Here is a 26,245-nt window from a genome sequence, read left to right as displayed (position 1 = left end):
ACAAAGTTATACGAATTGATATCGAAACTTTATCTCATACCCCATATTAATCTTAAATTTTTTTAATATCTAGACTTAATTAATCATACATAAAAACAGTTTATAATTTGTGATTTTTTTATAAACAATTGTAAATTCGTTAACTCTACAATTATCGACTTAACAGAAAACTTAAGAAACTGTGATTTTAAAAAAAATTAAATGATAAAGAAAAAATAAGCTTTTAGATAGTGTTTCTTCTCGAAAAAATGACAAATCGTGAATTTTCACTTTTTTAAATTTCTCATTCAGAATTCGCATAAAATCTTTTTTTGTTAAAAATTATATTTGTATTATTATTTTTAAATGTTTTACAAGCGCCTAATTATAATACCGCTGCATTAAAAATGGTAAATCCGTGCCAGATGCTTAAAAATATGATTAGCGCCAGATGTTTAAGATATATGCATGCTATTTGGAAGTTTATAATTGAGGTAAAAAGTACTTGAGTGGCAAAAATATGTTTATGCTTTTCTCAACAACTCTAATCAGCCTTATCTTTGCTTTGATAATCAAGGAGCTATATTAATAATTAGATAAGAACAAACCACTTCGCGTGGGAATCGAAACATTGCAGCACAATCACATACTATACATTAAATATGTTTTTTTATTAATAAAAGTTTTTCTAAGATTCTCGAGAAAATCGATAAGTTATTATGTGAATTCTTATTTATCGAGAAATGAAAACTTAGGGCTTGGGTATTTAAAAATAAAATTTAAAAGAGCAAATCAGATATTCTAATATAAATAGAATATTGCCATAATCTGCTAAAACGGTCTAAGATCATTAGTATATTTTTTATTAATTGTTGTAGAAGAATCTTTTAAAGCTTACATTTTTTTAATAGCTACTTCAAATCTGAGAGGTCCTAAAGAATAACTTTTTAGATGAATATCAGTTAAGGTCTCGTTGCGCGAAGAAAACATAGCAAAAGCTGTCACTGAATACATGAAAAAAATCACACAGGATAAAAAGTATAACAGGTATTGTTTCAAAAAAAATAAGAACAAGGTACTAATTGTCATGATATAATGCATTTAAAAGTGCTTTGTGCACTTACATTTTCAGAAGATTGTTAAAATTATGAAATCGGTTTCAAAGATAGCTAATAGCATTGTAAAAACGAAAGAGGTTCAATTAGGCTTAAATATGTTCTTAATTAAATGAATAGCAAATATAAAAACATAGAATAAAAGAGCTGATGTCTTAACTAGAATGAGTTTAATAATACATAGAGATGTATCTATATTTAAAACTAAAATTAAATTTTTGACTAGAGTAACTAAATACACCAAATTAAGCTCAGTTAAACTAATGAACGGAAAATAATTATATGTCAGTAAAAAGGCGTACAAAGCTCCATAACTATTTTCTTAATAAATCTACCAATTGTATTTCAATAATGCTCGCGTTAAAATCAAATAAAGAAAAAAATTAAACTTCAAATTTTAAAACAAGAAACTAGGGTTGCTTCACTATTTTTTATAAGATTCCATTACATTTAAAATCGCCGCACTGAAACATTCTACGTGAATAATATCATAGTTTTTAGGCGATATTTATCTAATTTTCCAAAATTAATCTAAGACCCTTTCTCTCAATCTTTAGCAAAGAGAATAAATTTTTATTCGAATAATATTACTTCTTAAAGCTTTGAAAACACGTAGTGTTTCCTCTTTGTCGTAATTTATTATTGAGAATATTAAGCCTTGATTAATCAGTTCCAAATATTTAATATCTTGCCTTCATAATTTACGTTTCGACCAAAATCAAAACGCATAATAAAATATTTTTGTAGTAATTTTATTCAATTTTTTATACACTCATGGTATTGTTTTATGTGTTTTTAAGCATATGTAATATCTATGAAAATATGAGAATTTTATTTTAAAAATTTAAGTTAAATTATGGAGCAGTACATAAATGTTTTATTATTTTCATGCATAAGCTTACGACGATATACGAGTAGTTCTGTTGGAAATAGAGATATAATTCATAGTAGATTATAATTATTTTTTGCAGATGCTGCAAATCATAATTGTCATGGGTTCGTATATAAAAAATGTCGACCCGTTAAAAATATTTTCGGCCCCGATGTGTGTGATACACATATAGAAGGCACGCGAAAACGTATATCATACGCACGGGTGTAATAAAGAAACTTTATAACGATCCGAGAGAGGCCGTTCGCCCCTGAAGAGACGCCGTAAAACTATGTATCGCGCATTTTTCGGTAAATTTATTCAATAATGATAGATAGTCGAACCTGTTTTTATCTTACCTACGCTCGAGGGTATGTGAGCATAGCCGAGATAGCGCGGGCGCTGCATTAACGAAACACCAGGCCGGGGGGACTACCGGTGTAGTCTTGTGCCTCGGATAAATTAGGACCACAGTCAAATTTTGTACGATGGAACTCGTCGATGGCGAGAAGAAAGCGACGACCTTAAAATGTGCTACGTGGACAAGGCGAAAAAGAACAGGTGATCGAACCCGACGCCTCGCGTCGCAATTATTATCGTCCTGCTCTAATCTATAAGGGCAAATTGCGCTTGCGGTTCGAGATGTGTACGAGAATAAATAACTTACAACTATATATTGAAAACAATTCTATAACTAATAATATATTTTAAAATAAACCTTAAATATGCTGGCTTTTTTGGTTGGTCCGAAAAAAACAAATGAGCATCTACATCTATCTACAAAAAGTAAAAGTAAAAGAAAAGTGTTTTTATTTAAATAGTTCGTTTATTTAAATAATTAAATAAAAACTAGATACAAGTAGAAGAAAAAGATCCTTAACCTTTATCACAAAGACATATAAATATTACATTTATATTATTGTATATTTAAAAAAGGGTTATATATAATTGTCTAATGCAATGCACTTTTTAATGTAATGCACTTTGTACACACGAACGTAAATTTTATTACTTTGCACTAAAAATTTGATAGTATGCATTTTGTACACACAAACATAAATTTTAATAATTTGTACTAAAAACTGAATAATATGACTTTGTACATACAAACATAAATTTTAATACTTTGCATTAAAAATTTATTAGAATGCACTTTGTACATTTATATATAATATTTTGCACTTTGAAACAGATCTTTTTGAAATAGTATCTACATATTTATCTGTTATCTAATGTTTGTTTTTAAAAATGTATAGAGGTTCTCAACATTTTGTTTAATTACTAAATATATGTATACTAGTGTTAAAACATCAATGAGATCATTCAATGCCAAGTATTAATTTTTAGTGGAAACTATTTATTCAAAGTGACATAATTTGTTTTAAGTTCAATATATTCGTTGAATTTTAAATACTTTATTTTTCGTGCAGTATGTTGTTAGTTGCATAAAATTAAGCTAGCCGTGAAAATGATCAAAAATATTATAACAAGAAAACTATACTTTCTAACAGCTTAAAATCTAAAATTTTTGATTTTAATCTAAATAACTAAAATTTTAAATAATTTTAATATGCACATTTTTTAATAAAAAAACATTTTGGCAAAGCGAAACAAAGAATAGTGTCGATTTAGAATAAAATAAAATATTTGCTGTACAAATAAGGTTAATAAATAATCAAAATAATTTTTATATGATATGTTAAATAATATGTAAGGCAATTCATATTTAAGCAAATTAATGGTTATATAACTAATATATTAAGAAAAACCGTATTTATTTTCTAGATAATTTCAATAATTTATTACAAAAAAATTAAGATTATACAAGTGTATATACTCACAATAAGATAAAAATCTGTTAAAATTAATTTCAATGATTACACTAGTACCATAATAGTCAACAAAGTAAAAAGACCGGCGCGTAATTAAGGATACCACCCAAAATGCGGTGGGTGAACATCCATTGATGCCTAATGACTTTTAAGGAACTGATAAAGTTTTACCTCATTACGTGAATAACCTTTGTAAAACACACACTCTGTTTACACAAGCGTCCTTATAGAAAATGAGCTTATAGCTGAGGACATCATCGTCATTAAAATTCCAATAGTCCCAGCGGTGAGATTTGAAGTGATAATTTATAACAATACGAGACCAATACCACCGGAGAGGTGTGGATGCTGCGTTTATATATGAATGTGTGAACGTGCGTGCGTTTGCTTGTATGCGTGTGTGCCCTTATGCGTCTGTATGCAAGTGTTAAGTGAGAAAATGCACACTCCGAAGCGAAGAGATTTCAACGAGCGGACAACGCAAAAACTTCATCGAGATCGATTTCTCTTATTTCAATGCCAGATGCCATCGAACAAGATCTTTTTCGCAATGGGATATAACGCGGCCGTGATTCTGATCTTGATTTAAAAATAGTAGTGATATATTATATTATAATCAACGGTTTGATTAGATCACCTTTAAGCGTATAACATTAATTATAAAATTAATAATATTTAACATTCACACGTAAAGTATTATCTTTGATAAATTTATATAAAAATATAAGACAATTTAGACGTTGAAATAAATTTTATTGCTTCACAAAATATCATAAGCTTTTATTACAAAATATTTTCTTTGATGTTGGAATGACCGGCATAGAACACCAGAGTGTAGAAAAAATACACCCAGTTTAAACTGTGAGGATTCAATGTCAGAATGCTCTCCTCGGAGGAATGTGGTCTGGGACAAAACTATGCCTTGATCCTTGTGGGTTTTATTGGCTCACAATAATTCCTGTTGTTTCTATTTTTCTTTCCTATTATGGAAACCATATATTTAATTGAGCTTCAGATATAAAAATGCCTTTAAATAGTATAAATGAATTACTTGTGATTTTTTATATCGTGCAGATTGAGAATCCGTAATCGATCTAAGAATACTCGCAATCCAGTAAGTGTAATTTTTCAGTCAAATGTTGAGTCGGCATCTCGCAACGGTGGACTTCATAGTTGCAGTCGATGCACGCACGTCGCACAATGATACAGGGCCGTATCTAGGCATTCGCACGAGACATTCTCGATGGAATTTCCGTCCCTTGCCCCCAGGTGCCCTTCGCTCGCCTCGTCTCTTTCGCATTCTCCACTATTTACCTTACGACACTTCTTATTCTTCCGCGAGATTTATTTCATTTATTTATCTGCGCCTTTTGCGCTGAAAAAGGAAACAGAAACCTGGCAGTTGTAACTCTCGAGGTCATATTTGATATACGCACCGGTGTGACTTTGCGCACGCAAACGCGCAAATAAAAGTGCTACCCGGCAACGATGGTGTGCGCATATTTAATCAATAAATAAAACACACTCTACATATTATATATTTATACTGTGTATAATGATTTAAGTAATACTTTTGATGAAGGCATCACATAATAATTTTAGATAAAATTAAGAAAATAGGTTTTTGTGATAGATTTTCGTCAATTTGTCAGATATAAAATAAATAATTATGTTTATTTTAAATGATTCCCACTTTTTTGTAGACCAGAAGTTATTGACAATTAGTAAAAGGCAAGCAATTATTCTTAATTATTTATTAAATAATGATACTCGAATATGTTAATAATACAATATAAGCAACAATACAATATATATGTATATACCGGGATATGGCTTAATAAGCACATAAACTCTCATATTTTGCATAAAAATGTTACATAGTGTAATAATTGATATTGATAAATAAAAACACGAACTTTAAGATTAAGCTTAATCATTTAACTTTAGCGAAAAAATTATTTTTTATTTTTAGTTGTATTTCATGAGCAACTTTTAAATGTCTTCATATTCGTAATATAAAGTTTAATAAATAACAAGATTCTCGTTAAAAATTAATTAAATTATCTTAGACACTAATAGCCTAACGTTATTTAAGTTAAGTCATTAATTATTATATCCAAGTTTATAGTCTAGATATTAACATAACCTATTTGTAAAATAAATTGACTTATTGTAATTGTAAAGTGCTTATTTTATTTTTATGGTTATTGCAAATAGTTATAAGTGTATTTTAATTTGACTATTGATAGTGATAATTTTATTGATATTACTATGGTATTTCTAATTATTAATAACTTCTGGTTATCCTTTTGTACAAATGTATGATAGTTATTATAAACACTCGACACTTATAAATGTCATCATTAAGTTCGCGAAAGCGAGCGGTTGTTTGTTTTAAAATTTACCCAAGTACAAAATCTGGCCTGACAAATTGGCCATTAGCGTGTTTTTCGTCTACTTTTGCATTTACGCGAAGCTCGCATCGGCTGCCGAATACATGCTATAAAAATGTAGCATGCATAAAACGGCAATGGAACAAGAGCTTTCGAGTGCCGTTAAAGCGTCTTCCTAAAAACCTTTTGGAGGTGCAAGGTTAACTGCCACATAAATCAAGGCAACGCTAAAACAACGCCAAGTTTCGTATTTCACCTTTTACAACAATGAAAGGCGAAAATGAAAACGTTGGGTTTCAAATAATAAAATATTATGTCACATGAATTATGATTTTTCGTTTGGAATATATATTAAACTAGATATAATATATATTGGATTTGATACATTTGCGGGTCCTTTTGTATCCAGAGCGATTAGGGGAATTTAAAAATGAAAATACGTGTGTTATCCTATAGCAGCTTGGCAAATCATATGCATCTTTTAAATAGTGTGAATTATGTAAAATATAATAAATCCACATATTAACAAATAAAAATTAGCAATAAATGCAATAATAAGTGGCAAAGCTTAGCAGAACAAATTAATCCATAAAGAATTAAAAAATCAAAGCAAGCAATTTACTGATAATATAAAATATGTAATTGTCACGTGATTTAATTAAACATTTTATTGGTTATTCTATATATTGTACATATATATATATATATATATATATATATTTATTAAAAATATTATTTAAATAAAAGTATTTTGCAGTGACACGCAAAATTTGAAGCTCCGCCACTGGTATTGTTATTTGTTTATTTAAGACATAAAGTATTTCTTTATTAGGACATTAACCCTCTCTTTAGCTTAATGCCTATGGCGAGATACCAAAATGTATGGCGCATAAAACAGCAATCGAACAAGAAGCTTCGAGTGCCGTTAAAGCTTCTTCCTTAGACTTCTTTGAAGGTGCAAGGTTCACTGCCGCATAAATCACGACAATGCCAAAACAACGTGACATTTTGCCTTTCGCCCTTTCATACTTCGGAAGGCGGCTGGTTGTTATTATGAATTATTGCTTATTACCGACGACGAAGGCGTTCTGGAACGCATAATAAGATTTCATACGACGGCGGCGCCTTTTTTTACCACTTTACCACCAGACACACACTCATACATATTATAAAAAAAATCACCAAGAGACCACCGGCTTGAACTTCGACGGGTGCAAAATTTTTGTGTAATAAAATCGATAAAATATTGCAATCAAATAATAAACTCTTGAATCGTATGAAACACTATATATTTTTTTCACTTCAATTAAAAGATCAGGATATAAACAGAATATCTGATGTCAACAATCTCATTTGCATTTTTGTATAAATAATGCATTTTAATAGCTAATGCGATTTTTCTCACGAATTTTCCTTTCAACGCAAACTCAGGTACGAAAGCTGCCGAAATAAAATTTAATTGCACTAAATTATCACTATTAAGTTAAATCTGTCGTGTAAATTAATTGTGCAGTTTTACTGAAATATTTCGCCTGGTGGTAATTAACATTTTATCGCGTCAAATTAAAAACAAACCTTCCGAGTCGGTATCAAGATCGTTCCACTAGTCTATTAACTCGAACGCATAGCCCCGGTTGGGTGTTCGAGATCACGATATTCCCACGTATTTCACAATTCTATTAACACAGACGTATCATAGGAACATACTATGTAACTTGACATAATTGCCACGCTATTGACCGTATAATGCTTTAATAAATAAGTTTGCATTCGTATCTATTTATCGATTGCATTATCTGAATTGAAATGTCTTTTGATACGCGCTCATGTCGCGAGTCGGAGCATGTTGACTTATTACTCATTACTGGCTATTATTCAATCAATATTGAAAAGCCCATCACGAAGTTATTTATATTATAAAACAATATGTACATATAGTACAGTGTGATTCAAAATCATATAAATAAATTACTTATAAATATATTTCATACGCCTTATTCAAGGTGCATTAATTTTATGTTTTCACCGATAATATCTGCAGCGAATATTTATGAATTGTTTTAATAATAACATACACGTTTTATGAGCTATTTGTAAATGATACGTAATTTAAATTTCTATAAGATATAAGCAATTTACTGCAAGATATAGTTAAACCCTTAGTTAATGCTGTTTATGTACAGAGGTCAAAATAGCAAATTAAAGAATTTAAATAGCTTGAAAACTCGCTATTTTAATCGACAGGTATTAAGTAGATTTTATTTTTTTAAATATGCTAATAATTATTGCCACAGGGTTGAGGTTATTATATTTATGTGAATAAGAACAATTGGATTTAAAAAATCTTAAGCTAATTTGCTTTAGCACTGATACTAAAAAATCATCACTGAATAAAATATACTGTGATAAATATAAGCACAATTTTTGGTATCAAATATATCAAATAAGTTTTACTTGATAATTTTTTTGTTAAAATTTACAGTTTTGTATATTATTTAATTGATGATTTTAATGATTATAAAAATAGTACAAATCTATGGAAAAAATATTGTTATCAATTTTAAATTCAGATAAATAATGAATATCTGTAAAAATAATATGGAATAATAGAATCACAACATTTTACTCTATACATCACTATTTATTGACTTCTAGTTTATTTTAAATTTTTTAAATCTGGAGCTCAAATTTCAGCTATGTACTATATATGTATTACTACTAGTATAAGTAAATAAATATTTTTTTAAGTGAATGTTTCACTGTATACATATTTGTTAAAGTAGCGCATTTCAAGTTAGCCCAACGATATAATTTATTGAGTACTTAACAATATTGTGACATTTTCTTCACCTAGTCTTAATTTATTTATAAATTATTTTTTATATATATAAAGTATACGATCCTTGAATTGTGTTGTATAGTGTAGTTTTCTTATGACTTTGTGGAAGTTCGAAACACCCTATACAATAATAATTCGAGGCCAATAAATACCAGAATCGGACGGGGGAAAGTTGCGGGGTTCGAGTCGACATTTCAGATAGCTATCAGGAGATAATGGCGAAAGATCGCCTAGCCATTGTGCTCGTAGGTGAATACCAGTTTTGCGGTGGCATACGTGTGTGTATGCCGGGAAGCTGGGTGACACAGTGCTGAACTGAATCACAATCGAAGTGAAAGTCACTCGGATGCTTTTAGCAGATATATATGTAGGTATGTTTATAGTATGCATTCGTCCCAACGGCTTGGGCTGTGACTTACAATGCAATGTTAAATAACAATCGTCGCGCTTTTCGAGAGAAACGCAACATTTTCGAGCTCGTTAATCGGATCTTAGGCAAAATGGAAAGCTCGATTTAGTCGTTGGTCTTAATTAATATTCTTGCGCCACACAATGTGCAAGCTCGGCGGAGAACGTTAATGTCGCCTCGTTGAATGTGTTTGCGGCGCAAAGCGTTCGGAATTTTTATGTGACTCGATTCGAAAAAATGTCTGTTTCTGTTCGGTTTGAGCTTGAATAAAAACTGCAGGTTGTTGAAGGTTTTCTTGGATATATAACTTCAAAAATTATTTATTTTTAGATATACACTAAATGGAATATCTTACGAAATTGAAAGATTGCTGGTTAAGTTAATATAATGCATGTTTTTCAAATAAAATATTGCGGTGTGAAAAAGCTCATATTTCAGACCTTGAATCACGTGTTAGAGGTCTCTAATGCGTTCTATCATTAAGAGAATACTGTCATTGGAGACGGTTTCAAAAAAATATCGCCATGTTATTTGTATAACGAATGTTGTTAATTATTTCCCTGCAATTTTTATTCATTTTGTCCCTAAAGTTATTCCTTATATATTTTTTCGGAGTGTTGTCTCTGCATTGAAATATGATGCTTAGTGAAGATATGATACAGATTTTTGAGAAGTTTTACATCTGTCATCTAGCCTAAAAGAACTTAGGCTAGATGAAAAAAAAATATAAAATGCTTTTAAAAAATCTATAAAGCAAAGCGATATATAATAATAATAAAGAATTAAATTAAAAAACACCATTATCATTTTTTACTATGTACATGTGTAACTATAATATATAATTATTCCCAAATAATAGTTGAAATACTTGATTGAGAAGGGTATATATCTTTAAAAGTCATTACTTGTTCATTAAATTTTAACATATAAGTCAGAAATTAATAAAATATATTATTAATTCGAATTAATAGCTTATTAAAAAAAAATTAGATCATATATAATAGTGGTAAAATATACACATTTTAAATACATAATCGTTTAAAATATACACATTTTAAATACATATACAATTTTAAATACATAATCGTTTTATTATACATATTAAATATTAGATAAACATGCATATTTAAAAGTAGTATATAAGATTAGTCTTAAATAATCATAAGATCAGTTATAGTGAATAGATAAAAATATATGAGCTTAACTATTAAAATAAATAATATATTTTTGATATCTTAGTGTAACAGTTTTGCTACAAATAATACGTTTATAGATTAGTATAAATTTAAAAAATTAAAAGTAAAAAAAATATGAAAATTATTCTTTATTTCATTAGGAATACTATAATCTAAAGCTTTAAATTTCCTTATAAGTAATTTCAATTTAATCTATATATCACAATCTAAAATCACTTGAAGAAAAAATCACTTATTTTTAAAAATGAAAAGAAAAATTTACGGATATTTCTTAAAGAAAATTCTTAAAAAAAAATTAAGAAAAATATATTTTATTAAAAACAACCTTTTTTTAAAACTCAATAATTGATTTGATTTTGCTATTGTCTAATATTATTAAATAAAAAACCATTATTTTTTAATTAATGTTGAAAAATATAAGTGGCGCATTTAATAGTAGCCTTATTATGTAAAAAGCTACAGTAAAATAACAAAAATATTTAACTTAAAACATATTAAATTTCGCATAAAAATCATAATTTTAAATATTATTATTGTAATAGAATTTCGTCATTTGGTATCCATTCGCATCGCCACGGTGGTCTTGGTTAATAAAATATTTCACATGGCATTCGTGCATTATGTATAAACACACATATCGGTAACGAAATATCCGTACGTATATATACACACATATATACATATATAAAATATATAAAAAAAATAATAATAAGAAGCGCCTTTCTTTCTCTTGTGTGTTTCTTTTTTCACTTCTGTGGTAACAAAATACTGCTGGAATCTCGCCCTGTGCAAACAGTGTCCGATTGTTTTCATACACATGACAAACAGTCAACCGGCAGCCGGGAAACGGCTCGGGCCGTATGCAAACAAGACGTCTTGCGGGGACGAGGACGTGCCCCCGAGAAAGCTCAAAGCTCTCGCGCCGAACAATGAGCGGGGAGCTTTCGTTGCCACCAAAGACGCGGTCAACTGCGCCAACTTGACGTTTATATTGTCCAATTACCCGGCAGCCGGTCAAATTGAAATACAACAAATTTATTGCGAACGCTGATTGAAAACACACCGGAGCGAGAGAGAAGTAACTGAGCCATTGTTTGCAAACTTGTCAGCTTCTAATGCAACTGTTCATTTCCTCTAATCCAGAGGTTTCTAAACTTTTTGCATCTTGCATTTCTCGGTAAAGATTTTAAGACACATAACTTTCATGATTCAGACTTAAGCTTTGTGATGAACTTACATGTCCCTGTATAACAAAAAAATGTCTTTCAGTTCCTAATTCCATAATGAGTAAACGTGGGAGCCAGGACACTTTTGAATCCGTGATTTAATGTTTGTGGCCATATGAAGCTTACAACTTTATTTAATAAACGTTTTGAAGAAAGAGTTTTTTTTGTAATACTTTATAAAAGCTCTAAAGTCAGATTCTTAATAGAATGAATAATTCACTGTCAGTGCATATGAATCACTTTGAAAATTGTCTTTCAATCATATACTGTAATAAAACACAAATCGTCGCGGCAAATTACAAAATTGCCTCAATGATTTGTAGCAGTGATTGAGATTATACATATATGACACTTTATAGGAGGTCTGATTATATAGTTTCAAAACCTAACGAGTTGTATTGAGCTTTCATCGGCTTTAGCATTTCTAGTTATTGCAGTTTTGCACTTCGTGTTATAATTACATATTATAAGGAATTTGAATTTTTGTTGTCTTATATACATAAGTATAGATATAACAATTTTTATTAGAGTGGCAACTGACATCTCCTCTAGAATTTGCCCATACCTTCTTGGAGAAGCTGTACTTCGCAGATTAAGAAGCCATATTCCAATATATTTCTATTTATATACAATATAAAACAATACTGTAGATAAACTATAGATCAGCAAATGAACAATGCATTTGCGCGGTGTGAAGTAATGGCGCTCTAGAGTCGGTGGGTGGACAGCCCGTTCCTATTGAACGCTTATCAAAGAATGCCGATTTTTGTCTACTAGCATAATATATCACACGGCAATACCAGATAAAATGGTACAAAATGCATTATTGTCTTCTGTTCTTTGAATGTACGCGGTATATTGTACAATTATAATAATACGTTTATAGACAGAAGATGTATGAGTTATTGGAAAAAGAGTACGATAGTTCTTCTGGTTTGTATTATATGAAAGTGGCGAGAAGTCCGATTGTACTATTTATAGACATTGAATTGATTATCAATATCATTATTCAAACCTATACTTAAGGCTCTACAAAAAGTATTTTTTTAATAATAACCGATTTCGTTGTACTTAATGTTGTTAAAAATATTTTCATATTTTTAATATTTAACATATGACACTTAAATATATTTCCACATTTATCTGATCAAATAAAAAAAAATATACATAATATTTAGATTTGCTTTTTTAGTTATTTATATTGATCTAGGGTAAATAAAATAATTAGGGTAATCTATTTTTAAGAGAATTTGAAACTAATAAAATGAAAAAATAAAAAGTAATGTTTAGTAAACATGCAACGCAAAATATATCTGTGCTCTAAATTTAATGTATTCTAAAAATATCAGATTAATTTTTTTAGAGCAAGGATGCTTAACCTCCTGGCCTTTCCATGCATTTTTAGTTTATATTTTTTACCATGGATTTTGAAAACATAAGGCAATATAAAACTAAGATGATTTTTAGCATTGTTTTTGTAACTAATCAATGCTACAATTAGTGTTTCTCATTTCTACATTTTTTCCATATTTCAAGAAAAGAGAAATTGCTCAAATTTCTCGATTTTTTTTAAGAAATTCGGACATTTGGAAAAATATATGTAATATTTATATTATTGAATCTTTTTATACAGAATTTTTTATTTATTTTTTACAACAATTTGGTTCAATACTTATCATTAATTAAAACACAAGTACATAATTATTATCTACATTATTAATTAATACTATAACTAAAATATTTAATCCGAGTATAATTAACAGTGACTTTCCATCGCATGATATTTCACAAAAAATCATATGATTTATATAACATTTACATAAAACATTGTCTCTTATTTAATTTAACCGGCGAACAATCCTTTTTATAGATCTAATATTATAAATATTAATTCTAAAATTAAATTTTTTTATTGACCTGCAAATATTGAGAAAATCTCAACCAAATGTTTGCTAATAATAATTACTAGGGTCAGTCATAAAACGTATAATTTAAAGCAATGTTTTTGAGGTCTTAATCTGAAATCATTGTCACTTGTTTAACTATCTGCTTTGAATGCAGCCGATAATTTAGCAAATTTAGAACAACTACATATTTTCAATATTTCAGCGGTAATAAAGCATTTAAAAATATTTGTGTAAAATAATATGAGAATTTTCGAAGAAATTAAAATTTTTCTCAAAAAATTCTTCAGAAAAACATTAGTTACAATCCTAAAAAAGTTTTTAAAGTGCTAGTCAGGAATATATGTTCTTATTTTTTGTGAAAGTACAGTACAGAAAGATACCTGATTTAATTATTTTTAATTTAAATCTACGTACTCTATTTTGAAAATTTCCGATAAAATACGACTGATTGTCTCAAAAATTCAATACTTTTTTTTATTTCAAATACTATTTTTCATTCTAATAATTTGGTTTAATTTTCAGAATCATATTTTTATTAAGATTGCCACTTTTGCTTCTATATGAATAATTCCTGAAATTCTTGGTTTGATTAAAGTTCACAGATTTTGTGCATTTCATTTTTAAAGCTTTCGTGCTTTGAAAGTGCAGTGGCTTGCTTTTTCTAAATATCCATAATATGATTATTTTATTAATAGTAGAATACATAATATCAAATTACAAAGTGATTTTTAATTGAAAAAGTTTTTTATTTTAATTCAAACTTAAAATAACAGTGTGCTAATAAAACATTAGTCGCAATAAAATATTTTAAATTTCATGTTTTGCTTAGAATTAACTGATAGATTAACGACAAGAAGTCTCAGCAACAATTCACATAAACCGAAAAATGCATCTATAAGTTAGATTTTTCTCGTAATCAACATAATATCTTTTTGTATACATTAATTCTGACATTGCATTGTTTTAATGTACAATTTTATTTTTATATGCCATAGTTTTAGATTTGTAATTCAAGTCAGGGTTCATGCTTTTTGGCGACTTTAAGGACTTCTTGTACTGTTGGTATTTTGAGATTTTAATGAATGTCCAAATCCTTGCAGTACATCAGTGCATATTCCATAGCACGGGTACTTTAGTGTTTGATTTTGCATATAAATGTTAAAATTCGCTTATATGAAGAAATATATTTTCTTAAAAATGAGTATTGAATGCCAAATCGTTGTATTTTTAACGGATGATATTTTTTTCAGAAATATTCGTCATCACGTTGCTCATGAGACGTTTTGTTCAATCCAGTACAAAATCAGTAGCCTCTTTCTGCGCTTCGAAATTTCAACGTGACACATGAATAATTGTCGTTGTGTTGTCATTAAGCTCAGGGCATTGGAGAAAGAGTACGGAGGCGAGAACTGCGGCTGCTAATAACGAGCCGGGAATGCAAATGATACGAAAGCGGCCGTCAAGGAATTTGGCCGGCTAATAACGGCGGAATGCCTTCATTTGTACCCGGAGACTGCTCTCCTCGCCAATGGGTATACTATACGCTGCAGTGTGTGAGCAAACACACGGGGATGGAGCCAGGACGTGGGCAGAGTCCGACCACCATAAATCAGCAGAGCCGAGGCCCTCTCCCTCACTAATGCGCTTTTAGTGTTGCCCGCGGACTCAGATAGCCGCAAACCAGACGCCGACATCTCATCGCACAACGCCACGATCGCAGATATTCCTTGCTATTTTTTATTGTCTGAGTCATAGAAAGGAAAAAAACGAGAGCGAAAACTGATCAGAACGAGCTTTGATAAGCTAATTTTTAAAGATAATGAATTGGTTTAGTCAGGCAATGGGCTGAATGTATTTACGAATGAAGATTCTGCTGGTATTGACTTGCTTGTAATGACACTTTAAAAATTAATAATAACACTGAATCTATCATTTTCGTATAAAGTATATAAAATGCAAGTAATCATAATAAAATATTTTAACAAAATTCATGCAAATATTTATTACAGAAACGTCAAATATAATTTACATTAAGCTTAATAAGCTCACTTTAATGGGCAATTTGTTCGTTTAGTAGCTCATTTTCGCCAATTGGTTATATAAGAATTTAATTATATGAACAAAGGGCTTGAAAGTTGTCTTAAATATTTTGTATATTAAATCTAAATATAATTGTTAAATTAAAAAGTAGTTGTTTGTTTTTTTTTAATAGGGTTTAGAGTGATCACAATTGCTTTATTATATGATCTTCGTGCATTTGATCGAGAGGCAATAAACAACCACCTCCGAACAACCTTCAATAAGCTCATATTTGAGACAGATTTATTCCCGTGAAAAATAAATAAACGTATATTATAAGCGCCGAGCGTATCGTTTGCGTGCGCCAGTCTTGCATAGTTAACGATTGGTGATTGAGGATGTAAATGATGCATTTAAAGAACTCTCAACAGGTTTTCCAATCTTGAATGACAAAGCAGTCCGACGTGGAAACCGACGGAATTTATTTATATACACACACAGTATAGTGAGTTACGAGCGTGCGTTTTATATAACGTAATTGGATATGAGTTTTTGTATGAATTATTTTACGCCCGCGATCCCTCAGCTTTAAATTAATTGATAAAGATCGCGCCATAAGCGACACTTTCCAAGGCAACAATGGCGCATAATTGAAAATTCAGTACGATTCGTACGTCGCTGGTAAGTGTCTTGTGGCCAGATATGGTACGCAAAGGCGTGCTATAACACAGAGTGACCCATAAAAATGTGCACTCACTTCAAGAGATTATACTCGGACATTATCGAAGTCGAATTGAAACGCAATATACAATATATAATGTGGTATTCTCTCAAGAAGTGACAATAGTTACAAGAATGCTGTAGCTACCTTATAGGATAGCGAGGCAGACATACGAAATTGCAGTGGGATAGTTATCTTATAGAAAACCAAAACAGACTTGCGTTTAGATAGCAATACATAGATATAATAATTATTATTTATTTTATTATTAGATCGAATTCAATTGCAAAATCAAAAACGTATTAAACGTTAACGTATTTATAGTCCTTTGAACTAACATTGACTATACGTTTATATTTTTACATTTATACAATAATATTTTTCAAGAAAAACTTTCACAAAGGAGGCATTTAAATATTATTATAATTACCACTAACAATTCCACTTTATTAACAACAAATGGTGGTATTATTTTTTAATGTTAATGTCAATCGTAAATCAAGACAACAATTAACTCATATATTGATGATAAAGGAGTAGTGCTTTTCAAATGAATACAATATTAAGAACATGCTAACTTTTTTTTGTCAGACAAATATTACATATAATTTACGTAACTATATGGTTAAGATGTTTTTTCTATAACGTCTTTAGATATTTGTTATTTTATATCGAAAATCCTTCAAAAGAATTACGTAAGTAATGAATTTATTTACTCTAACTTTATCTCAAAACACCGTTGTTAGTGTTAATTATTATTTTAGTTAACCAGTTTGTCTTTAAAAATATATTGTTATAAATTTTAATGAAAATATATACATTTAGAGTGATTCTAAATTTATATGAAAAAAATAACAAATTTTATTTTAGGTATTTACTTTTTTATATTTTAAGACATAATTAAATTTTTGATATTTTTTAATTAAACCAATGTAATATAGTTGTTTTATTTAGAATAGCTATATTAATTTAAATAGTAAGTAATGTATTAATTGCAAATATATTGAGGTCCATTTATGATTGACTAAAAGTTGACCACTTGGTGAGAAATTTGTTTAGGAATACAAGTAAACGTATTATATGCGGATTTTAAGAAAACATTTGACAAGGACGTCTCGCAGAAAGTTATATTTCGCTAAGTATTTTTTTAAACTACTCAAGGATTTTTTTGACATTCAAATGAGGAACTATAGATTTAAATTCGTCTCTTCTAGAAAAATGATCATGTTTTTTCTGACTCTAGTTAGAGCCAGGACATTCAGATTAGCCGACTCGCCTATGGCTATGATCTTACTTGATGAATTTAGGTAACCTTTTAGGTCACGAAAGATTTAATTTAATTTTAACAAATAAATATATCTTATATGATGAAGCACACCTACCGTAAATATTAAATTACAACACAGCTACTGTATTTGTTTCAACTTAAAAATGCCATTACACCTTACTCAACGCACACAACGTGCAGATTGCACCTCTCGTTTTATTATCGCGATAAAATATATTTATCAATTATACCGTCCATTATTGCGGGCGCTATTCGTGATCTGGTCGTCGGGGAGCATCTAGCGTGCGAATGGATGCAATAAAGCCTACTTTGCCTTTGTCAGCTACGGAGTAATGACGAGATAATTGAAAACGGCCAGACCCCAACTCGTTTTATGCCACCCACACGATCTCCACGCGAGCGAGAGCGCGGCCTATTTCAATTTTTGCACTTTATATGAAAATCGCTCAGCGTTAAGGGCGAATTTCCATTTAGTATCGGGTTTCGCATCGCGCGTTGATTGTTTCGTTTCAGCATTAAACTGCGGGCACATAAACGCCTAGGATGCATGTCGCAATATATCAAAGTGCGGTCGGAATACGTTTCTGTTGTAACGCTCGAAAACCGCAACATCCTAGAGCTTTTTTCTTTTAAAGCTGTGGCTATCATCGCCGCCAAGTTTTAAACAATGCGCACTATACATATTTTTATTAGACAAGTTATGGTGCTCAATGCATCGGTGAGATCAAAAGGAATCATTGCTCAAACCGTAGATAATGTTTTGATTCATTATATCTTAGCGACTTGTGTGTAAAATGGCATCTATAGATTGAAAAGTCAATGACCGGTGGTTTTATATGGCTTGTTAAATAAGTTAAATTATAATATAACACTATTAATTCTTGAGAAAATGTTTGTATACATTTTTTGGCTTCCTGCTACTTACAAAAAATCATACAATACTTTAAAATTTAACTAATTTAAATGTCGTAAAAGCATTCAAATATATGGTTCAATTAATCAATTATGAATCAGTAGAGTTTATATTATTCACCTCAACTAATAATTTAATGAGTTAAAATATGCGCAAAAATATTTAGAAATGATTTTTATTTAAAAAAAACTAAGACTATAAAAAAATAGCATTTAATCAAGTATTTTAACTAACGAAATTAAAATAATGTAGTAATATTTTTATGTTCTACCTAAAAGAAGATAAGACGAAAAACTTATAGTGTTAGTAAGTTGATAAATTCTCTTTAATGATAATAGTTTGCTACTGTGCTCCAATAATAATCATATTTAAACACGTGCACCTTAATTAATTATATATTATATATCATGTTTATTTTTATAAATTTTATTTACTATATTTATCGTGCGCAGATGAAATAATCATATTTTATAACCCCCCCTAATGAAAATATTTTGCTACTGTGCTCCAATAATAAACATATTTAAACAGGTGCAAATTAAAAAATATGAGAACTATGATTAATAAGTTGCACTAAATAGTGAAATTTTACTGTAGAATGAAAATCTTAACAGGAATAAATGGGTTCCTCGAGATTCACTAGGAGAGACTAGACTTTCTATTGTGCTGTTTTAGATCGAAGTCAAAATGTCGCCGGCAAAATTTATCGTGCGGAGATGAAATAATCTTATTTCATAGAAAAGACCCGCACTTAATATCACACCACAATATCGTCTGGCCACACACCACAAAAACAACGTTTAAAAATGGAAGATCTGTGATGGAACTTTTTTAAACATTCCTCCCAACTTATTAGCTTAATCCAGCATTATCTGAATTGTATATTTTAACTGAACTGTTCCAATATTTTCTAGAAAATAACACACTTTATAAAATATGATATCTAAAAATGTACGAATATGTGGTATCATATGTAAAAATTTTGGCAATTAGTTACAGAAAAATAAATTTTGGATTGGCCATCTATTTTTCCAAATCATACATCGTTAAAAATGAATGCAAAATATTACTGGTAGAATATTATAATTCACCGAAAGCTTTGTGTATTAATCTAATACTCGATATTTATGCACGACTCGAAAATATTGTTTAAATTCGCCTAATCAATTATATTGCATGAGAATAGTGTTGTTGAACTTTAAAAAACCAGTAAGTCTATTACTATTATATTTTTTACATATACTACATATGTATATATTCTTCTTTTAAAAAATGATGAAAAATGAAGGCGATTTTTATAATAATAATAATACTATTAAAAACGATATTGTTGGGACTCACCTTAGTGCTAGATGTCCTGATCGGTCCACTGGCTGCGATGGCGTAAACTTCTACGTCGTAGGCGGCCGCAGCCTCCCGGTCCAGAGGCGCAGCCGTCGATAGGATTCCCAACCGGGGATCGATATCAAACAACCTATCTACTTGCTTCCCTCCGTCTGTCACATTTGTCACATAATATTCCACTTCGGCGCCGGGCAGCCGAGCGCGCACTGCCAAAATGCTACTTCCTGCCGGTTCATTCTCGTAAACACTACCGACCAAAACGTCACTTTCGAACGCTGGGCCTTCTCCTTCGGGACCGGCCGTTATCACAGTGATGTAAGCCTCCGTGCTTCGTCTCTCGCTCTGCACGGCCTCGTCCGTCGCCTTCACCGACAGACGATATCGCGGCTCCAGTTTGCCGGTCATGCGTCTCAGCGTCAACGCCCCTGTGCTCCGATGCAATCTGAACAAGTCCGAATTGCCCAATTCGTACGTCACCAGGCCGTTGGTGCTCGAGTCCAGGTCTCTAGCGAACACATTCATTATCACCAGTCCGTCTCTGTTCGCCATCTGAGCCTCTCGAGTGGGCAAAACGGCCGCGTTCATGGAAACGAACACGGGCGCATTATCGTTTATGTCCTCCACGATCACTGTGACGAGTTTTTCTGCCGACAGCCTACTCGTCTCCGGTTGGGCCTGGTCCGACGCCACCACCGTCAAGCGGAACGTATCTATGGCTTCCCTGTCTATAGCCAGCAGCGTGTGTATCACTCCAGTGGCAGCGTTTATGCCAAAATGACGCTTATGATCGTCGGGATCTTGATGCGATATCACATAAGTCACCTTTCCGTTTATGCCCGAGTCGGGATCTTCAGCGGTCACCGTCACAATGGGAGTATGAACTGGTATTCCTTCTCGTATTTGTCTCACTATCGCCGTATTAGGAAAACTCGGCGGGTTGTCGTTTGAGTCTATTACGGCGACGGAAAAAAGTATCGTCGTTGACAAGCGCGGGTTTCCGCCGTCCGAGGCTGTTATATTCAACACGTACGACGTCAAGTCCTCGTAATCTAATGGTTTATGCAGAACTAATATTCCAGTTATGGAATCGACGCTGAACGAATCTTTTCTATTTCCCGAAGCGATCGAAAATGTAATTTCGCTATTGATGCCCAAATCGGCGTCGCTCGCGCGAAATTGCATCAATTCAGTGTTCACCGGAGTGGTTTCTTTCACTGATATTCTCGATTCCGTCTGAGTGAACTCCGGAGCGTTATCGTTCTCGTCTAAAACCTCAATAGAGACCACCGTGGACGAGCTCAAACGTTGGTGTAGACCTGCGTCGTGAGCTACCACTGTCAGTTCGTACTTGGGCATCGTCTCCCTGTCCAAACGTTTGGCTAACGATATTTGCCCGGTCGCTTCGTCTATGGTAAATTTCCCTCCGTCGTTTCCATCGCTCAACGAATAAAACACGTCACCGTTGAGTCCTTCATCAGCGTCGAACGTATAAACTCTGACGACTTGCGTCCCGATCGGAGACCCTTCCGATATTTGTACTTTGTATGGCGTGCGCAAGAATTTCGGCGCGTTATCGTTCACATCCGTGATATAAATGTTCACTTTGACTTTATCTCGCATTTTTACGATTCCGTTATCGGTAACCGTTGCCTCTAAAGTTATGAGATTTTGCCCGGTCGATTGCACGAGGGCCTCGCGATCAAATACGTGCAGGGTTTTAATGAATCCGTTTCTGGGGTCGATCGCGAAGTCGCTTTGGGATGCCGAAAGAGAGAATATCAGTTCAGCATTTCGGCCAATATCGCGATCGGTCGCCATCAACTTTCCGACAAAGGAATCGGGCGGCTCGTTCTCTCTGATATTGAACGTGAACGTCGAGTTTGTGAATACTGGACTGTTATCGTTCTCGTCGATTACGTGAATGACCACGGGCACTTGCGAACTCCTAGGCGGATTTCCTCGATCGCTCGCAGTCACAGTAAGCGAATAATAATCCCTTTCTTCTCTATCCAACGGACTGCGTACATAAAGATAACCGTCTGGAAACACTCCAAACTTTTCTTCTGAATTTCCTTCTGATATGTAATACGTCACTCTTCCGTTCAATCGCAAATCCGCGTCGGTAGCCGACAGCGCGAAAAATCGCACATTCACCGGGGTCGATTCCAATAATGAAGTTTCGTAAGAAGTGTGATCGAAAACGGGAGTGTGGTCGTTCACATCTTCGACCGACACAATTATGGAATGCTTCGAAGCCAGAGGCGGACTGCCTCCATCGCTAGCGGTCACTTCGATCGATATAGTCGTACCGGGCTCGGCGCGAATCGGCCTGTTCAAATAGATAACCCCGGTCGCTTCCGATATTCTAAATTGGTCATCAACGTTGTACGTCAGCGAATAAGATACGGTGCTGTTAATCCCCGAGTCCCTATCTCTGGCGCGTGCAAAGTACACTTCTTGTCCGACGGCCGTATTCTCAGGAATGCGTACTTCGTCTTTATCCTTCAGAAAAACAGGATGGTTATCGTTCACGTCCAGCACGGATATGTTTACGATAGTTTTGCCGTACGCGAGGCCCGAGCGCGCTACCACTGTCAAGCTGTACATCATTTTTTCCTCACGGTCTATATTGCTCACAGTTGTGATTCGACCGGTATCGTCAATTTTAAAAACGCGCTTCACGTCGCCGTAAACAATAGTATACGCCACAGTGTCACTCAATGTCCTCACTCGCACTCTTCCTACTTCGCGTCCTACGTGAGCGTTGTTCTTGCCGTTATCTTCCATGATTTGAAAGTCGTACCCTCCGTACGAGTCGAACATCAGCTCCTCCATGTACGGCTGTTTGATAATTTCAACTACGGCGTCTTCAACAGCTCTACGCTCGGCCCTATCTTTAGCAGATATCGTAAGCTTATAAAGTGGCTTTTGTATATTTCGAAGATTACCCTGTAGTGTTACAATTCCACTCCACATATCGACAGAAAAGACACCTTCGCCGCCGCTCTCTAAATTGTATGTAATTATTGCGTTATCTCCTTCGTCCATATCACTAGCAGTGACTCTTAGTAGAGAAGTTCCTTTCGGTACATCATCGGCGACTGATAAAAAATACTTTTGAGGGTAAAATTCCGGATTGTTGTCGTTCACATCCTGCACGCTAAGAAAAACTGTGGCCGTTGACGATTGAGGGGGATATCCTTGATCTTTAGCGATTACGTGGATTTCATATTCGGATATCTTCTCTCGATCCAATTGCAATCTAGTAGTCAGCTGTCCAGTCATCGGATCTAATAAAAATGTGTTAGGATATTTTTGTTGGACGTCCGATTGAAGCGTATAAGTGACGCTGCCATTAGTTCCCTGATCGTGATCGGCCGCGGTCAACATAGCGACTAAAGTATGAGGCGGAGTATTTTCAGATAGACTGACGTTTATATAAGATTGAGAAAATTGCGGCGCTTCGTCGTTTTCATCAAGAATTGTGACTTTTAATTGAGTGTATGCCCATTTAGGATTAGGCCCTCCGTCTCTAGCGGAAACTTTTAATTCCACAGTGCCTTGTACTTCTCTATCTAGAGCGGATCTCGTAGTAATCAACCCTGTCGCGTCGTCGATGTGAAACCATTCGTTTTCGTTTCCCGATGTAAAGGCATAAAATATCTCAGCGTTTACTCCGGTGTCTTCGTCCGTTGCCGTGATTCCTGCGACGTAGCTTCCCGGCGGAGCCAGTTCGCTGAGAATGGCGGAGTATTCCGATTTTTCAAATACAGGTTCATGATCGTTCACGTCGTTTACGTTTATTATAAGGAAAGCCGTCGCCGTTCTTGGAGGAGTTCCTTTGTCGGTGGCCACGACGCTCAAATTGTACTTGCTGATTTCTTCTCTGTCTAGTATTCCGTTCACTCTCACCAGATCGAAGCTCGGGCTGTTCTCCAAGCGGAAATGGTTCAGTTCGTTGCCGGAGATGATCTTGATTTCTGTCTCGCCGTTCAGCCCTTCGTCCATGTCGATGACTGACATGGCAGCCACCACGGCGCCATTCGACGCATTTTCGTCGACGGTCGCGTAATTTGCCGTAGGTGGGAAGTATCTAAACTTTATTACGGGATCGTGATCGTTAGCGTCCACCAAATTGACCGTAACGTAAGTCCGCCCGTCTTGTCTCGGCGACCCGTGATCGCGAGCGAACACTGTAAACACACAACTCTTCGGACACGAACTACCGTGCCTGTTGACGGTGGGACAGCTCTGCTGAGGACAGTTCAATATTTCCGTCGTCGATATCACGCCTAATTCAGGATCCACGGTAAACTGCCTCTCCGCTTCGGCGAGATAATACGTTATTTTACTATTATCGCCGAGATCGGAGTCTGTGGCCGTAACTTGTAAGACCGGAGTCCCAGGAGGGACACTTTCGTTCAGAGACACTATGTAATCACTGTGATCGAATATTGGAGGATTGTCGTTAACGTCTAAAATTGTCACGTTCACTTGTAAAAATCCATGTTTAGGCGGTTCGCCACCGTCGCGCGCGGAAATGTTCAGCACGTAAAAGCCGCGCGTTTCGCGATCGAGCTTTCCCGTCGTTTCTAAATGAAGGTAGGACGTTTCGCCGCTGGGGTTGGCGGTTAAAGCGAGTCGAAATTTATCGTCCTGGTTTCCGTCGACTATTCTATAATCGTCAGACACTCCATTAGTCCCGATGTCCCTGTCCGTCGCGGCGTCGAGCAGGAGCCGAGTCCCGGCGGCTGCGCTTTCGGAAAAAGCGACGGCTATGCTCGGTTCGGGAAACTCTGGTGGATTGTCGTTGATGTCCGTGACGACAATGCGCACTTCTATGGGGTAGGTGGGTTGACTGGATAGGACCACGAGGTCATATCGGTCGTTTTTGAGTGCTTCGCGGTCGAGGATAGCATCGGTTTTGATCTCGCCCGTATCGGGGTCGAGAGTGAACTCTTTGGGTGGCTCGTTGAAGCGGTAGGTGAAGCTGGGCTTGGTCGGGATGTAGCCGACCCGGGAGCCCCTGGGACTGCCCTCCGGGATCTCGAGAGTGATCCTCGTGTCCACGGCGCGAGACTGCATCTGCAGGGCGCGCACGCACGCCAGCAGCAGCAGCAGCAGCGCGCCGCCTCTCATCGTGGCTGTCCACTATCGTCTCGAAGATGATGCGGTCTTCTCATTCATCGTCACTCATCGAACACAATCACACAAATTCAAACGAAGCTCATTCCGCGCGCCGTTCGAGGGTTTCGGTCGACCCCGCGCGTCGAACTCTCCCGTCCCGCTCTCACAACATGGCGGCCGCGCGTTTCCGCGACAACCTGCGTTATCTGTTGCGACGTATCCGGCACTTTGGGGAAACTACACAACGAGGAATGCAAAATTCACAATTCGAAAACAAACTTCCCCCTCCCCTGCGCCGGCGATAAAAGCACTGGTCGAACGTAGATATATAAAAAAAAACGTAAAAATTCGCGAACTCGGGGGATTAGACGACGAGTTGACGACGCGCGAATTGTCTATCGTCACAGAAGAATTCGAAGCACTTCAGGTTATGTTTTATTGACGCGAAACGAGAGCCTGAAGGCTCCGAGTCCGACACGCGCCCCCCGAGACAGTCGGCCGAGCACTGAGCTGAGGCCGCTGATCCCCGCCCCCCGTGCCCCTCGTCCCGCGCCTCCTCTCAGATGCTGTCTCCTTCTGGCCTCATCTTCGCTCACGAAGCCTATGAGCGCTGATTAGGTCGCGTTGTTCTGCGCGCTTTCAAAGCTCGAGCTATGACAATTTAAACATTGTTATTCCGGCGCGTCTTCGATATGCATATTTTGTAATATAATCGCATTGTGCAATTCCGATTTTGAAATAAATTACGTTACGATTAGAATAATATAACAAACATAAGAATATAAGAAACATAAGAATAATATTAAAAAAATATATCATTTATTACTTAAACATGCTTAAAACAATACGAGTGAATTACGTAATATTTTATTGAAGATTATATATAAACAAGCTACAATTATATTTTTGTCACTTAGATTTAACGTGGTAGTCGAAACTTCATATTTTCATTTTATTTTAATCCGAATTTATAGAAAAAATATGCCATCTATACGCAGGAATTTCAACAAAAAAATTTATTTAAAATGCAAAGGTTCAAGTATTAGCTAGATAGAAGTATTTTAAC

General features: G+C 34.0%; 1 protein-coding gene across 1 annotated transcript in view; it reads right to left on the bottom strand.

Annotated features, from left to right (window-relative positions):
• The window catches only part of ft (cadherin-related tumor suppressor fat), a 252,843-nt gene extending 227,163 nt beyond the window's left edge, over positions 1 to 25,680 (bottom strand). The window contains exon 1 of the mRNA XM_088193971.1: positions 20,050 to 25,680. Within this exon, the coding sequence (XP_088050097.1) occupies positions 20,050 to 25,191 (5,142 nt within the window). The 5' untranslated portion in view covers positions 25,192 to 25,680. The remainder of the gene's footprint in view (positions 1 to 20,049) is intronic.
• Positions 25,681 to 26,245: the final 565 nt, after the last annotated feature.

This window comes from Plectrocnemia conspersa, unplaced genomic scaffold (assembly GCF_051122295.1).
Source record: "Plectrocnemia conspersa isolate PC_06_02 unplaced genomic scaffold, ASM5112229v1 ptg000010l, whole genome shotgun sequence".
NCBI classification, from domain to species: domain Eukaryota; kingdom Metazoa; phylum Arthropoda; class Insecta; order Trichoptera; family Polycentropodidae; genus Plectrocnemia; species Plectrocnemia conspersa.
Note: the sequence above shows the minus strand (reverse complement) of the source record. Positions and strands in the feature narration are given on the sequence as shown.